Source organism: Asterias rubens, chromosome 6 (genome assembly GCF_902459465.1).
Source record: "Asterias rubens chromosome 6, eAstRub1.3, whole genome shotgun sequence".
Taxonomy (NCBI): Eukaryota; Metazoa; Echinodermata; class Asteroidea; order Forcipulatida; family Asteriidae; genus Asterias; species Asterias rubens.
In genome coordinates, this window is record NC_047067.1 from 13,803,789 (window position 1) to 13,817,353 (window position 13,565).

The 13,565-nt window shown below is 40.5% G+C and overlaps 1 protein-coding gene across 2 annotated transcripts in view; it reads right to left on the bottom strand.

Annotated features, from left to right (window-relative positions):
• LOC117291945 (neurobeachin-like protein 1) overlaps positions 1-13,565 on the bottom strand; it is a 70,921-nt gene that overhangs the window by 11,915 nt on the left and 45,441 nt on the right. For both annotated transcript variants that reach the window (XM_033773967.1, XM_033773966.1), the window contains exons 32-45: positions 12,995-13,115; positions 12,385-12,572; positions 11,532-11,681; positions 10,136-10,293; positions 8,807-8,931; positions 7,390-7,519; positions 6,182-6,333; positions 4,675-4,811; positions 4,010-4,213; positions 2,527-2,651; positions 1,700-1,840; positions 857-987; positions 587-693; positions 101-218 (exon numbers count right to left, since the gene is read on the bottom strand). In XM_033773967.1, the coding sequence (XP_033629858.1) occupies positions 101-218; positions 587-693; positions 857-987; positions 1,700-1,840; positions 2,527-2,651; positions 4,010-4,213; positions 4,675-4,811; positions 6,182-6,333; positions 7,390-7,519; positions 8,807-8,931; positions 10,136-10,293; positions 11,532-11,681; positions 12,385-12,572; positions 12,995-13,115 (1,987 nt within the window). The remainder of the gene's footprint in view (positions 1-100; positions 219-586; positions 694-856; positions 988-1,699; positions 1,841-2,526; positions 2,652-4,009; positions 4,214-4,674; positions 4,812-6,181; positions 6,334-7,389; positions 7,520-8,806; positions 8,932-10,135; positions 10,294-11,531; positions 11,682-12,384; positions 12,573-12,994; positions 13,116-13,565) is intronic.

Genomic DNA, 13,565 nt, shown 5'->3' on the forward strand with positions numbered 1-13,565 from the left:
CTAAGTTCTGGCGAATTTAGATGCTAACTATAAACTCTGCGATATTATTGTCTTTGACTCTTAAATGTGTTCCAAGCTGAGATTTGAAAAGTACTTTTACCTTCATAGGTGCAATAGTAGAAGACATTGAGTGCCTCAACGGCTGCTGGTCCTTTCTGTTTGTAGCCAAAGATGAGATCAATCCATTGGTGTAGGTTAGCGGACACACACTCACTCTCCTGGAAAAAAAAGTTTAAGCAGACGATGAAAGATAAATGATGAGGGAATTAAGCAAAAGATAAATTCAAGTTCAAGTTCAATTTATTTCCACTCAATCATTTAAAATGACAAAATATAACAATCAGGCGAATAAACACAATAGATTGAGTGGAGGAGATCTCGTAAAAGCAAGCTTGTTGGATGGAGACCCTCAGAATTTGTGTACATATAGAGATGGGGGGGGGCGGCGACGTGTACAGCGCCGGTGACCAAAAAAAATAAGTTTCTAGAGATAGAACAATGTAAAGAATAGACAAGTTTCGGTTGGAACAAGTTTCGGTTGAAATTCTCAGTTTCAAAAGGGTTTGAAAAAATGGCGAGTGCTCACCAAGGCTTGCTGATGTTTGTAGATAAAATCTGCGGGGGAGGACGCCCATTTTGGAAGGATCACGTTGTCGACAGGTTCTCCAGTCTGAAGATATCCCAGATGAAACTCTGTAGAAAAAGAAAAAAAAAAAGTCAAAATATGACAATATGCTCAAGAATACATTTGTTCCAATATACACAAATACCTAAGACCGTTTTTTAAGATTTGAAATTAACTAGTCATAAAAAGTGAGGGCTGTTACACATTTTGCTATTTTCATAAATTCCTTACTGTTCATGTTTTCCAGGAATTCCGGCATGTAGAAGAACTCTGGGATAAGTTCTTTAACATCATTAGGGTTTTCCATCAATGTGTCCCATAGAGATGGAATTGAATGGAACTGCCGATCGGCACAGTCAAACCTGAGACCAAGACAAAAATAATAACAACAATTTAGAAAACATTTTGGGGTGATTTTTGGTGATACACGCTGTAACTTCAGTTGTATATTTAGCGAGGCAAATAGTTACCAAGGTGATGACCTGATTAACTTTGACTCATAAAATTGTGAATAAAGTAATTTACTGTTGGTCAGATCAAAAACATATCCTAATATAGTGTTTGAACCATAGAGTTATGTATAAGAACTAGAGGGCGCACTGGCTTATATACGCACCCTGGCATGCGCGCAGGCGGCCATTTTCTAAGTTGAACAAACAGGCATTGCTTAGCGTGTGTTTGTGCGGCCACTTTGTAAGTTGACAAAACAGGATCGCATCAGCGTTCAATAAACACAAACTCCAACGTGTACTTCATATTCATTATGCGTGCAGAATGGTGCGCGTGTTTTCTCGCGGTCCCGTCGCGTTTGTGCAAGAAGCATCACCAGTGCGCCCTCTAGTTCTTATATATAACTCTATGGTTTGAACAGTAACACCAGAGCTTGAGTTTGGTGCTCTTATCCGCTCGGCCACGACACACTACAAACATTGCAAAGTGATAGGTCAACTTTCATGAAATCCTAGCAAAATTTCAAAAACACAGTAACAAAAAGTGCTAAACAACTTGCTTGCTGATAGATAATAGAAAAATTAGATGAAATTGGTGTCAATTCTTTGCCTATTATGAACGTACTTGCCACTCTGGAGTTGTATATGAAGTGATGTGAACGGTTCGATACGTACGAGATAATGCATCACACCAGCTGCGTTGGAGTAGTGAGTGCCGTAATGGAACTTGTCTATCGTCCCAGAAGGATCCTCAAAATTCTCATACCTTTAACACAATAAGACATTTGTTTCACATCGACGTCCTCAATGACAGTAAATACAATTTGTAAAAGGACAAATTTAAACAGTAGTTTACAACAGAATGAATATACATGTACATGTATCATGTTTACAATACCCGCTGCCAAAACATAGGATGCGAACTGCCTCTAGCTACCGGGCAACCTCGGTAGTCTAGTTGGTTAGACACTGCTCTAGAATTGCATGGGTCGTGGGTTCGAATCCCACCCACGTAACATGCCCGTAATACGTAACATATTTTTTCACAGGACTCGGGAAAGTACTGAGTATACAGTGCTAACATATCGGTGTATGGGTAAAAAAATAAAAATAAACACTTTATACGTCAACATGTTTGAAACAAGGTGAAGCATAGCTTTTGTATCTTTCCCTAAAAAACTGGACAATACTTCAGAACAACATCAAAGGGACAAAGACAGGACAACACAATAAGGAGTGAGACCTGAAGATACAGAGACGAAATTTAGGAATGCATTTCAGTTCAATTATCCGCAGACTTTTTACATTTATATGTATATATTTATTTCATTTCTCGGGTAGATAAAAAGTACAAAAATGCACATTAATTAGGTGAAAACATTCAAAGATAGAGCAATAAGCAATTCAAATAAAGAGGAATGAAATGGTTTCATGTGACCCTTAAACACTTACTTGCCCTTGACCTCCTCTATGTGCTTGGGGTTAACGACCCCAATGGGTTTGGAGAGGTCGCGGTAAACCTTGGGGTCCTCCAGGTCAAGCGTCTCTGAGTTGTAGTCGCACAGTATCCAAGGAAACTAAAAATGAGAATATTAATTGAGAAGTAATAATAAAAATAATTATAATAACAAAAATATTTAAATGCCACGAAAATCTGCCTAAAAAGACGCTCCAGGTGCATTACAGATTAAAAGAAGTACAGCATGCCGGCAATAAATACACCAAAATATTTAAAGGAAAATGTTGCCTTGGAATGTTGACGAGTTGGTCTTTGAAAAGCGTTTGATACCGTGTGTTATGAAAAATGTTTTAAAAGTATGATATAATGATCCACACAAGTATAACTTAAAATTGCATGGTTTTCCTTTTACGTCGCAAACTAACCTGGTCGGCCATTTCATGGAGTCAAAATTTTGACTCCACAAAATGGTCGACTGAGCAATTTGGAGGCAGTTTGTGTGAATCATTATATTCTACTTTTAAAGGTAGTGGACACTATTGGTAATTACTGAAAACAATTATAAGCATCATACGTAACTTGGTAATAAGTAATGGGGAGAGGTTGATAGTATAAAACATTATGAGAAACGGCTCCCTCTGAAGTAACGTAGTTTCTGAGAAAGAAGTAACTTTCCACGAATTTGATTTCGAGACCTCAGATTTAGAATTTGAGGTCTCGAAATCAAGCATCTGAAAGCACACAACTTCTTGTGACAAGGGTGTTTTTTCTTTCATTATTATCTCGCAACTTAGACGACCAATTGAGCTCAAATTTTCACAAGTTTGTTATTTTATGCATTTGTTGAGATACACCAAGTGAGAAGGCTGGTCTTTGACAATTACCAATAGTGTCCTGTGTCTTTAAATTATCTATCTAACCATTGGCATTTCATAACAAACAGTTTCAAACACTTTTCAAAGACCAACTCGACCGATCCAAGGCAACGTGTTCCTTTAAAACAACTGGAATCATAAACAGGAATTCCATGAACCCCCAAACTAAACTTAAACAAAAAACAATGAAACTAAAAGAATAAAACAATAATAGTGGCTTCTTGTTAAGCACGCATATGACACTCAAGACGGTTTAACATTCAGTTTTTTCCTGCAAGGTATATGGGGACTATATTTGAATTATGAGACCTCCTTTCACAAGGTGCTGTTGTGCAATATGCTGCCAGTCAAACTAAAACACCAGCTGTCGATTTCACAAAACTCTTCCTAGCTTAAGACTAATCTTAGGACTTAGGACGAGTCCCAACCCTGCACTGTAGCATGCAGATCTTAAGATTAATCCTAACTTTTTGTGAAATCCACCCCAGGGCAAACCCCTTCTTTTTTCGATAAGTGCACTGGGTTCTTTTGCACGTTAGAAAACACACAGGACCAAAGGTTTTATTTCCCATCTGACGGACAAAAATCAATCTATGCTTACCACTGGATACTGGCTGAGATCGTTGTAGGTGCGTCCAGCGATGGTATTGAGCTGCATCAAGTAGTCAAAGTTGGAGATCTCTCGATTGACCCACTTACTTGTCAGTGTGGAGGCCTTGAGGAGGTCGGCTGGGGACTTTGCCCCGGTGTAGTAAAGGTTCGGAGGCTTCAGGTTAAGGATACGGCTATAGGTCTTGTTTCTGGTCTGTTTAAAATAACAAAAGGTGTCGGTTAATGTTGGTGTTACTTTAAAGCTCCACAAGGGGGGACAGTCCACTATATCCTCGTTTTGCTGAGCAGCACTTTTCATATAACCAAGTGTTCTAACGGTAATGTTTTTGATCTGTCTAGAAAAGGCCAAAACAGACTGATACATTATACATTGTGGGGGGCCCAGATTAAATCTTGTGTCAAAGAGACTGGTGCATTTCAAACTGATGTGATTCATGCAAATGGACTGAATGGAGAGTCCGGGAACTACAATCCCGGCCATATCTCGTTAGGCCCCAACACCAAAGCCCCCGTGCCGCCTATCAATGTTGGCTCTCTTTGCGCGGTCTGCGCTACCATCAACAATGACCGGAGCACGAGGGAGAGAATGTTTATTGTCACGTTGCAAGTGGGTGGCCCAAGCATTTTGGCGGAGATTGTAGCCACCATCATTACCTTCTTATCTTTGAAGTTAATGAAGTAATTGGTTTGGTTGATGAAGAAGATCTCGATGGCGCTGCGTCGGAGATTGTAACGGCGAAGATGGACTTCCCTCAGATGGGACAGGGACCACTTGAAGTCTTGGCCGCTACCTAAACAATCGGGCAAAAAAACAAAAAAACATTAGTGTATGGGTAGTAGGCCGTGGCGACTAGTGTCGTAGTCGCAAATGTTGATTGCTTAGTCGCGTCGCGACTACTGTTTTTCAACTGCTCGGTTAATCGTGCCGCCACGACTACTACATCAATAGTCGCGACTACTACCTGCTTGAACAACCAATTGTGTCACTCATGACATTTCATAACAACATAATTTACTTTCGAAACACAATCAGACATCAGTGAAACATTCTTCAATCCTTTCAGCAAGAGTTTTACTATTGCGCCTGCAATTTGCCACAATGCATTTTAAAATTTGCATTTTCACAAGCTATTTTTTACAATATACTAAATCCACAGATTGCAATCAAATCACCATAGTCCAGTGGGCAAACTGCAGAACTTGCAATCATAATCAGCCAACTGCTGATTTAACAATGACTAGAATAAATAATTGATGTCTTGCTATGAATCACAATTTGTTGATTTGTGCAACTCACAATCGTAGATGTTAAACCAATGTTTGTATAACAGGCATGATATTTGGTCTTTGGAAAAAAGTAGGAATATTTGTTTGAGTACAAGGACTAACCTACATGTATACATGGAGTATGCTCTAATCATAGAGCTATATATATTGACTAGAGTGCTAACTTGCTCTGCGTTTTGAAGCCACCCTGGGCGCATACATGTTTGATGTGGTGCGTGACTATGGAACGATTTTAATTTTAAGAGAACACACATTGCCGCAATTTTTTTACATTAGGCGTGTGCGCTTACGTACGTGACTGCCCATTGCGTACGACGTCCCCGCGCTGCCTAATTATTGTTTGTGCTAAATGACGTACTCAAAAAAAGTGTACACGCCTCAAGACGCTCGCAGTTTGTACACATCTGCTCAGCAGATTTTGAGTTCACATCTGCTGCATTTTTTGGTTTGATGACACATAGAAAAGAACAAACGAACTACATGTATCATTAAAATAGCCGTAAAATAGCTTTTGTATTGGTTTGTACATAAACATGGATGCGCCCACACGGCTTCAAAACCTTAGTGTATGTATTACGGGGTGTTAGAGCTCTAGTCAACGTGTAAAGCTACATGTATATGGCTCTTATAAAACATTTCAGGCTATTTAATCTCAAGTTTCCAGAATTGTCCAGGGACAAACAAGTTTGGAAAAAAGACTAAAGTAGAAAGAATATCATCCTCATAATACCCTAAGGCCGTGTCCGAAACGACGACTTCGGGTACAGCTACATGTACGGCTCGTTGGCGCGCATCTGACTATTCTTCAACAATGGCAGACGCGCTGATCTAGCCGTAGCTGTAGCCGAAGTCGCCATTTCAGACACGGTCTTACCTTCCTCCTTCTCTGGGCTACTGTCGTAGAAGTACACATGAGTTGTTGTGACCTCCAGCTTTCCTGGTATGACATCCACCAGAGTGATAAGATTACACTCTTCAGATACCACCGTCTTCTCCTTGACTGTACCGCCCTGCTCAGTCTCAGTGCTGTGTGAACAATAAAAGTAATAATAACCCGTTTTTATATAGCGCTTTTCACACCCGGAGGGCGTCCCAAAGTGCTTCACATTATTAACCCTGGTCACTGGGCCTTAAATCACTCCTTAAACCATCTCAGCTCCCTGGGGAGTAAACAGCCTGTGCGCAATATATGCGCTTCTCGGCTAAATCAACCACGAGAACCATCTCTGCCCTCACAGGTCCCCATTTAACCCTGGGTGGAGAGAAGCAAATATAGTAAGTGTCATATAAAGGCAAAGTATACCTTCGATTTTTAGAACTGTTTGATTCACACCCGTTTCAGAAAGCTTGCCAGAGTCGCGCAGAACCAACAAGATTAGGAGCAACTCTAGATTGACCAAAATAAAATTTGGTTTCAAACAGAGGAACTTAACATTACATTTATATTGACTCGGCTCATGACAAGATCGACGTCTAAAACCAAAGCGCTCCAGAGTCGGTCTTTCGACTTCTAGCACATGCAGTTGCTCCTAACTGTTTCAGGCGTCAAACTTTTTTTATTCAGAATTTGGTTCGGCAGACCTCTGGAGCGCCTGTCTAAAACGGGTGTTCTTTAATCCTATATAAGTGTAGATATAATAAATGTAAGGATTCAACTTCAAAAGGTGGGCTAGTTTTTAGACTCCTTTTTCTCAGTGGATCAAGGGGATTCCTTGCTATTAAAGGGACACGTTGCCTTGGATCGGACGAGTTGGTCTTTGAAAAGCGTTGGAAACTGTGAAATGCTAATGATTAGATAGATAATTTAAAAGTAGAATACAATGATCCACACAAACACGCCTCAAAATTGCACGGTTTTCCTTTTACGTTGCGAAAACCGTGCAATTTTGAGTGATACTTGTGTGGATTATATTTTAAATTTTGTCTAACCATATGCATTTCATAACAAACGGTTTCAAACGCTTTTCAAAGACCAACTCGTCTGATCCAAGGCAACGTGTTCCTTTAACTTCACTGCCACAGAGTAAAAAAATATTTTTGTCTAACAATTTGTGGAAAATATATCCAAGTCTAGTAACCAACCCCTCTGACATGTCCGATATGATGTTCCATTCTTCATCTCCTAGTCTGTCATCCTGTAGCTCCATGTCACTGACCCGAGCCTCTTTCACCAACTCTAGAGTGATGACTTCTGCCGCCTCAAAAATGGGTCCTGCGATAACAGAAAGACAACTAGAGAACATTAACACTTGGAAATCTCGGTACATGAAAACTTAAACAAATGAAAATGTGCACAGCCACAATAATAAATTAATTTTATGATAAATAACAGATAAATAATGAATAACTCTTTACAAATCTTGTATTTGACAAACACAATTGACACAGCGACTTTTAAGTGGTATATAAATAAGACTGAGATGACTGCTACATCAGTGGTTTTCAAACTGTTGTTCATAAAATGGACACGCATGTTTACCCATGATTGTGGCTGATCACAAGCATAAACCACTGGTATATAGACGATGTGACCTCTGACATCACATGTTTACAAAAGAGCCACAGAGCCTGGACTTCCTGCAGGCAGGATTTGTACATCAGCCAAATGGAAGAAAACATAATCTTATATTTTATGGAGATTGCACTGTCTAATTCTTATCAACTTTTGATATGAGGAAAGGGGGCACATCTCAAAACTTGTCCAGCTTTCACTTTCATAACTTTCGGATTTATGTGGAAATTATGACACACATTGTCAACTTTCCCATAAGACCAGTGAAGTATTGTGCCTGCCAGAATATTCAAAGAATGTACAAGGTCACACTTTTTGTAAACAAAGTTCACATGGTCTATAGGAGTCCCTTATTTTGAATATTAATAAAACTAAAATATTTATAGAGCGCCTTATGCGAGGGCCTCAAGGCGCTTCAGAGGGAAAACAGTAGCAAAAACTTAAGTAAACAGCAAAAGTTGAGGCAACATACAAGAGACACAGGAGACCCTTCAGTTAAAAACTAACAGGAACAACACTCAGAACCTGAAACTTCAAGTCCTTTAAAAAACAGGTATGGGTAAAAATAAAAAATTTATATTCTTTATCCTCGATGCAAATTTGACATCTCCTTTATCGTTGCAGTACCCGCTGCCAACACATAGGATTCGAACTGTCTCTAGCTACCGGGCAACCTAGGTAGTCTAGTTGGTAAGACACTGCTGTAGAATTGCAAGGGTCGTGGGTTCGAATCCCACCCGAGTAACATGCCTGTGATATTTTTTCACAGGACTCGGGAAAGTACTGAGTATACAGTGCTAACACACATCGGTGTATGGGTAAAAACCAAAAATTAATATACTTTAAAAAAGTTGAAAAATATAAATCAGCCAAGACTCAATTAGCTACAACATACAACAGTAAAAAGATGAAAACCGATGGTTGAGGGGAGATTCTTTGCTTACGGTAAGCAGAGCCATGAAATTGGGCCCTGCTTTAAGGACCTACCCGTGTTGTCTCTCAGTTGGCTAGCTTCCAAGTGTGGATCAAACATGAAATTCTGAGTTAACTTCAACCGCATCCGGGAGAAATTCTCTTGTGACGACAACTTCCAGTAGAGATTCTCATCAGTCCTGAAACCAAAAAATAATTTCACCGGATCACATTACCAGAAAGCTCCATTAAAGGATTTGGGTACTTTTTCAAAATGTCCATAGATTTAAATTAAACTTACAGGGTTTGAAGATAATGGTAGTGGAAAGCTTCCCTTCAAATGTTACTTACTGAGGTGCTGTAGTTTTTGAGAAATGAGTAAAACAATGTCATGAAAATACGTTATAAGTGCTTAAAATAATTTTCTTCTCATGAGACGAAAACTATTTTCACGACATTGTTTTACTAATTTCTCAAAAACTATAGCACCTCAGCACGTAACAAGCCACTTCGGAATGTCAGTGGCGCATGTCTGTTACTGCTGACGACGGACTTTGTCTATCTCCCATAACTTTTTGACAATACCAGCGGGTATTGTCAAAAGGTCACGGGAGATAGACAACGTCCGTTGTCAGCAGTAACAGACATGCGCAGCTGGAATATTTTCAGGGAAGCTTTCTACTATCATTATCTTTAATCTGTGTATGTTAAGTGTAAATCTGTGGACATCGTGTTTTTTGTCCCACAAAAAGTACATTAACCCTTTAAGGTTTGTGCATGATCCAATTAAGCCCACTGTTTGGAAAAGGAGAATGGAGATAACAGGTGTGAGTTGCAAGAGGAAAATGATGCCTATAATTATCTCTTTGTTTAATGGAACTTTCCCTTCATGAGTTTTAGGCCGGGAATTCCAGTATTTATTCCATCTATATTGCGCATTATCCATGTGAATCCCTCCATGTTCAAAATATTGGTGAAAGCGCTAATCGGAAACCAGAGATGCAACCAGGTGTTGACAAAAAAATCTGAACAATTTTGTGGTGATGTTTTGGACACTTCGAGAGTCGTGACACTTAAACAAGAACCATTATTGCTTTGTCCTTTGGATGGGACGTAAAGCTGTCGGTCCCGTACGTTGTGTACAAGTAATGCACGTAAAAAACCCAGTAACACTTATCGCTAAGAGAAGGGGTTTGACCGGTGTTCCTGGCAGTGGCTGCTGAATGTGCCGTAGCACCTTGTAAACCCTTACAAGGTGCTACATAATTGGGTCTCAAAATTCATAACTTTCAATAACCTATCTTTCTGAAAAAATGTATATACTAAGCGCCTTGAGAACCTTGTTGGTAGATTTGTGCGCTATATAAGACTCCGATATTATAATATTATTACATGTACATGTACCTCTCTGCCCAAGCTCCCCTCTCCCCAGTCAAGAAGCGCTTACTGGCCCTCCACTGCCTCAACGTTGACTGGTGCTGATTGTACATCTTATTCAATATCCCTGCATGTCTAGAAAGCTCACTCTTGCGAAGCGAGTAAAAAGGCTCGATGATCTTGGCCTAGATAGACATGGAGAGAGAACAAAAGTGAGAAAAACCTTTTGGAGGTAAAAATATAATAATAATAATCAGTTTTTATAAAGCGCTTCAAACACCCGAAGGGTAGCACTTCCAACATTAGCACCCCTCGTCACTGGACCATTTAATTCATTCCTTAAATCATCTCAGCTCCCTTTGCAACAAATATGTAGGCACTGAGCTAAATCAATTACAAGAACCATCTCTGCCAACACATGTACCTGTATTTACCCCTTGGTAGAGAGAAGCAATTATAGTTAACTGTCTTGCTCAGGGACAAAAGTGTCACGACCAGGACTCGAACCCATACTCTGCTGATCAGAACCACCAGAGCTTGAGTTCGGTGCTCTTAACAACTCAGCCATGACACCCTTCATAAGCCTTTTTGAGGTATGGCGGACGTGATACGCGCGCGTCACACGCCGCGACTGATCCCACGCTCACCATGTTGGTGGTCATTAGGTTTACGTGTAAACACCGCGTCGCCTAAAATGCGCACTTCACTGAATAACATACGTTCTATTTCTATGGTCAATACGCACAAATTTACCACAACTTTACAGTGTTGTACGTTGTGTCCGCCATACCTCAAAAAGGCTTAAAGACATGGAGAGAGAACAATGTCAGGGAAACACTTTGGAGGTACAACCGGGTGCTTCTGTCCAACCTCCTTAATGAAGTTTATGTTCCTGTCCAAGTAAGTTAGGTCTGGGGAAAAACAGCCAAGTTAAGCACTTTTACTGTGGTTAGTAATTGGATGGGAGACAATTCCATGCATTGTCCTGGTTGGTAGCTTGTCAGGGACATAATGGCCGAGTTCAGGCGATCTGTTCTTGGCCCGAGTGCCCTGTTCAGACGCCCGACTGATGAGAACACGACCTGAGAATAATACACTCGGAACAGGATCACACACCACCTTTCAGCAGGGATCAGTCGAGAACAACACTGTACAAAATGGCACTACATAATCATCTTCAGGTGGAAGATAAATGAACAGCATCCAAGAACACAACGTCCGAACTCGATCCATAGAGCTCCTTAACATCGAGCCGCCACCTTTTGGATGGATCGTAAAACTGTAGGCATTGTGTAATGCACAGGAAAGACTACATGTAAGAGAAGAGGGTTGGCTCAGGCCTTTATTGCACGACCACGACCCTGCTGGTTTTAAACGGCCGTTTAAGAGCTTGACGCCTACTCTTTTATTCCCTTATTCTGACCTGAAACTTGAGTTTGCCTTCCCCTCGTTCCCGGTCCCGGCGATGGATGTCGGTGTTCATCTGATCAAAGCACTTTCTCCACAGCTTTCCCATCTTAGCTGAGACTCCTGAGAAGTTTACAGTCACATACTCCTCCATGAACGGCTTGACCTGAGGTTAACAATGATAGTTGCATATTAATAATACTCGCATCCCTTTAAGGTGATCCCCTGGCTGCAGCTTACCAGGTTGTATCGTAATTTGGGAGTGATCCCTTGCTACACGGCAGTTAACGGCTGTACGACTTCTGAATGGCCCCCATAAACAAAGAGATTGACTAAAAGGGAGACTGCCAACATAGGGTCGGGTAGCTCAGTTGGTAGAGCACTGACACCTTAAAGACACTGGACACTATTGGTAATTGTCAAAAACCAGTCTTCTCACATATGCATAAAATAACAAACCTGTGAAAATTTGAGCTCAATCGGTCGTTGAAGTTGTGAGATGTAAATGAAAGTAAAAAACACCCTTGTTGCACCATGGTCGCACGAAGTTGTGTGCTTTCAGATGCTTCATTTCGAGACCTCAAATTCTAAATCTGAGGTCTTGAAATCAAATTCTTGGAAAATTACTTCTTTCTTGAAAACTACGTCTCTTCAGAGGGAGCTATTTCTCACAATGATTTATACTATCAACCTCTCCCCATTACTCGTTATCAAGAAAGGTTTTATGATAACATTTACTTTGAGTAATTACCAGTAGTGTCCACTGCTAATCTTTGGTTGTAGTCCCATTTTAGTAAACTTTCTTTATTCAACCCCAAACCGTTGAAGAGGGCACTACAGCAAAAGCATGGGGCACCATGCATTTATACCTGTTTGTCAATGTATATTCTCCACTCCTCGGAGAGACAGTACGTCTGAAAGTCCTCAAAGAATGTGGGACTGGTGTCGGTCGTCGGCAGATGCGGCAGGAAGTTGGGCATCCGGAGCTGGTTGTGGTAGATCTCGATCATCGCTCGCGTTAGGGGTATCAAGTATGCGTAGGTCTCACGCTCGCGAGCTTCAAACAAAAGACAAAAATTATTTAAGTTTTGCATCTTTGTAGTACATTGTAGGGTGCCATGGCCGAGTGATGAAGAGCATCAAATTCAAGTTATAGTGTTTAAATTGCTCTAGCAGGTAAGGTTTTATAGTGTTTATGAAAAAGCCTTTGGACTGTTTCGATTGCCCAGGTTATATACTCCCCAGTGTCTTGGCACAATGACCTGGGGTGGACTTCACAAAGAGTTAGGACTAGTCTTATCTCGAGTTAGGACCGGTTACTCGTCCTAACTTAGGACTATCCATGCAATTTGTATATCTCCTAGGAAGGACTAGTTGGGACTAGTCCTAACTCTTTTTAAAATCGACCCCAGGGCATTAATGGGTCAAAAAATTGGACCATGTAACTAGAACTTGTTGTTCTTTGTGGAATCAACTCACCATTGAGTGACCTCATGAGAGCCGTGTCCAGGGAACCAAGGAGGAAGCAAGCTTCACTAGGAGTGGGAATCGGTCTAGTCTGCAGGAGATGATGAAGCCTGGCTGCAGCTGTTGCACACACCTAGAACAAAACAAAGTCATATGAAGAAACTACAAATAAATATTAAACATGCGGTTACAACCATGTGCAAATCTCTTTAGTGGTAGTGTTGGCTCTGAAAAGAGCTGCAGCCAATGTTAAAAAACCGCCAGGATTAATCCTGTCCCGATTTATGAAGAGAAACTCGTCCAAACTTAGGATGGGTTCAATGCGTCTTAAGATCTATGGTTACTGACTTAACTCGCCCTAAGATCTAAGATTAATCCTAAGTTAGGAAGAGTTTGGTGAAATCGACGGCTGGTGTGGTCTTTACGTTTCAAACAGTATACTCAAGGAACTACTTGGAGATAACAGGTGTGAGTTGGTAAATATGAAAAGGATATGTTATTCTGGCCTCTTTCTTTAATGACAAGTTTGAAGTAACAATTTTTTTGAGAATGAGGTAATTTCTCACTCAAGTAACAAAGATTG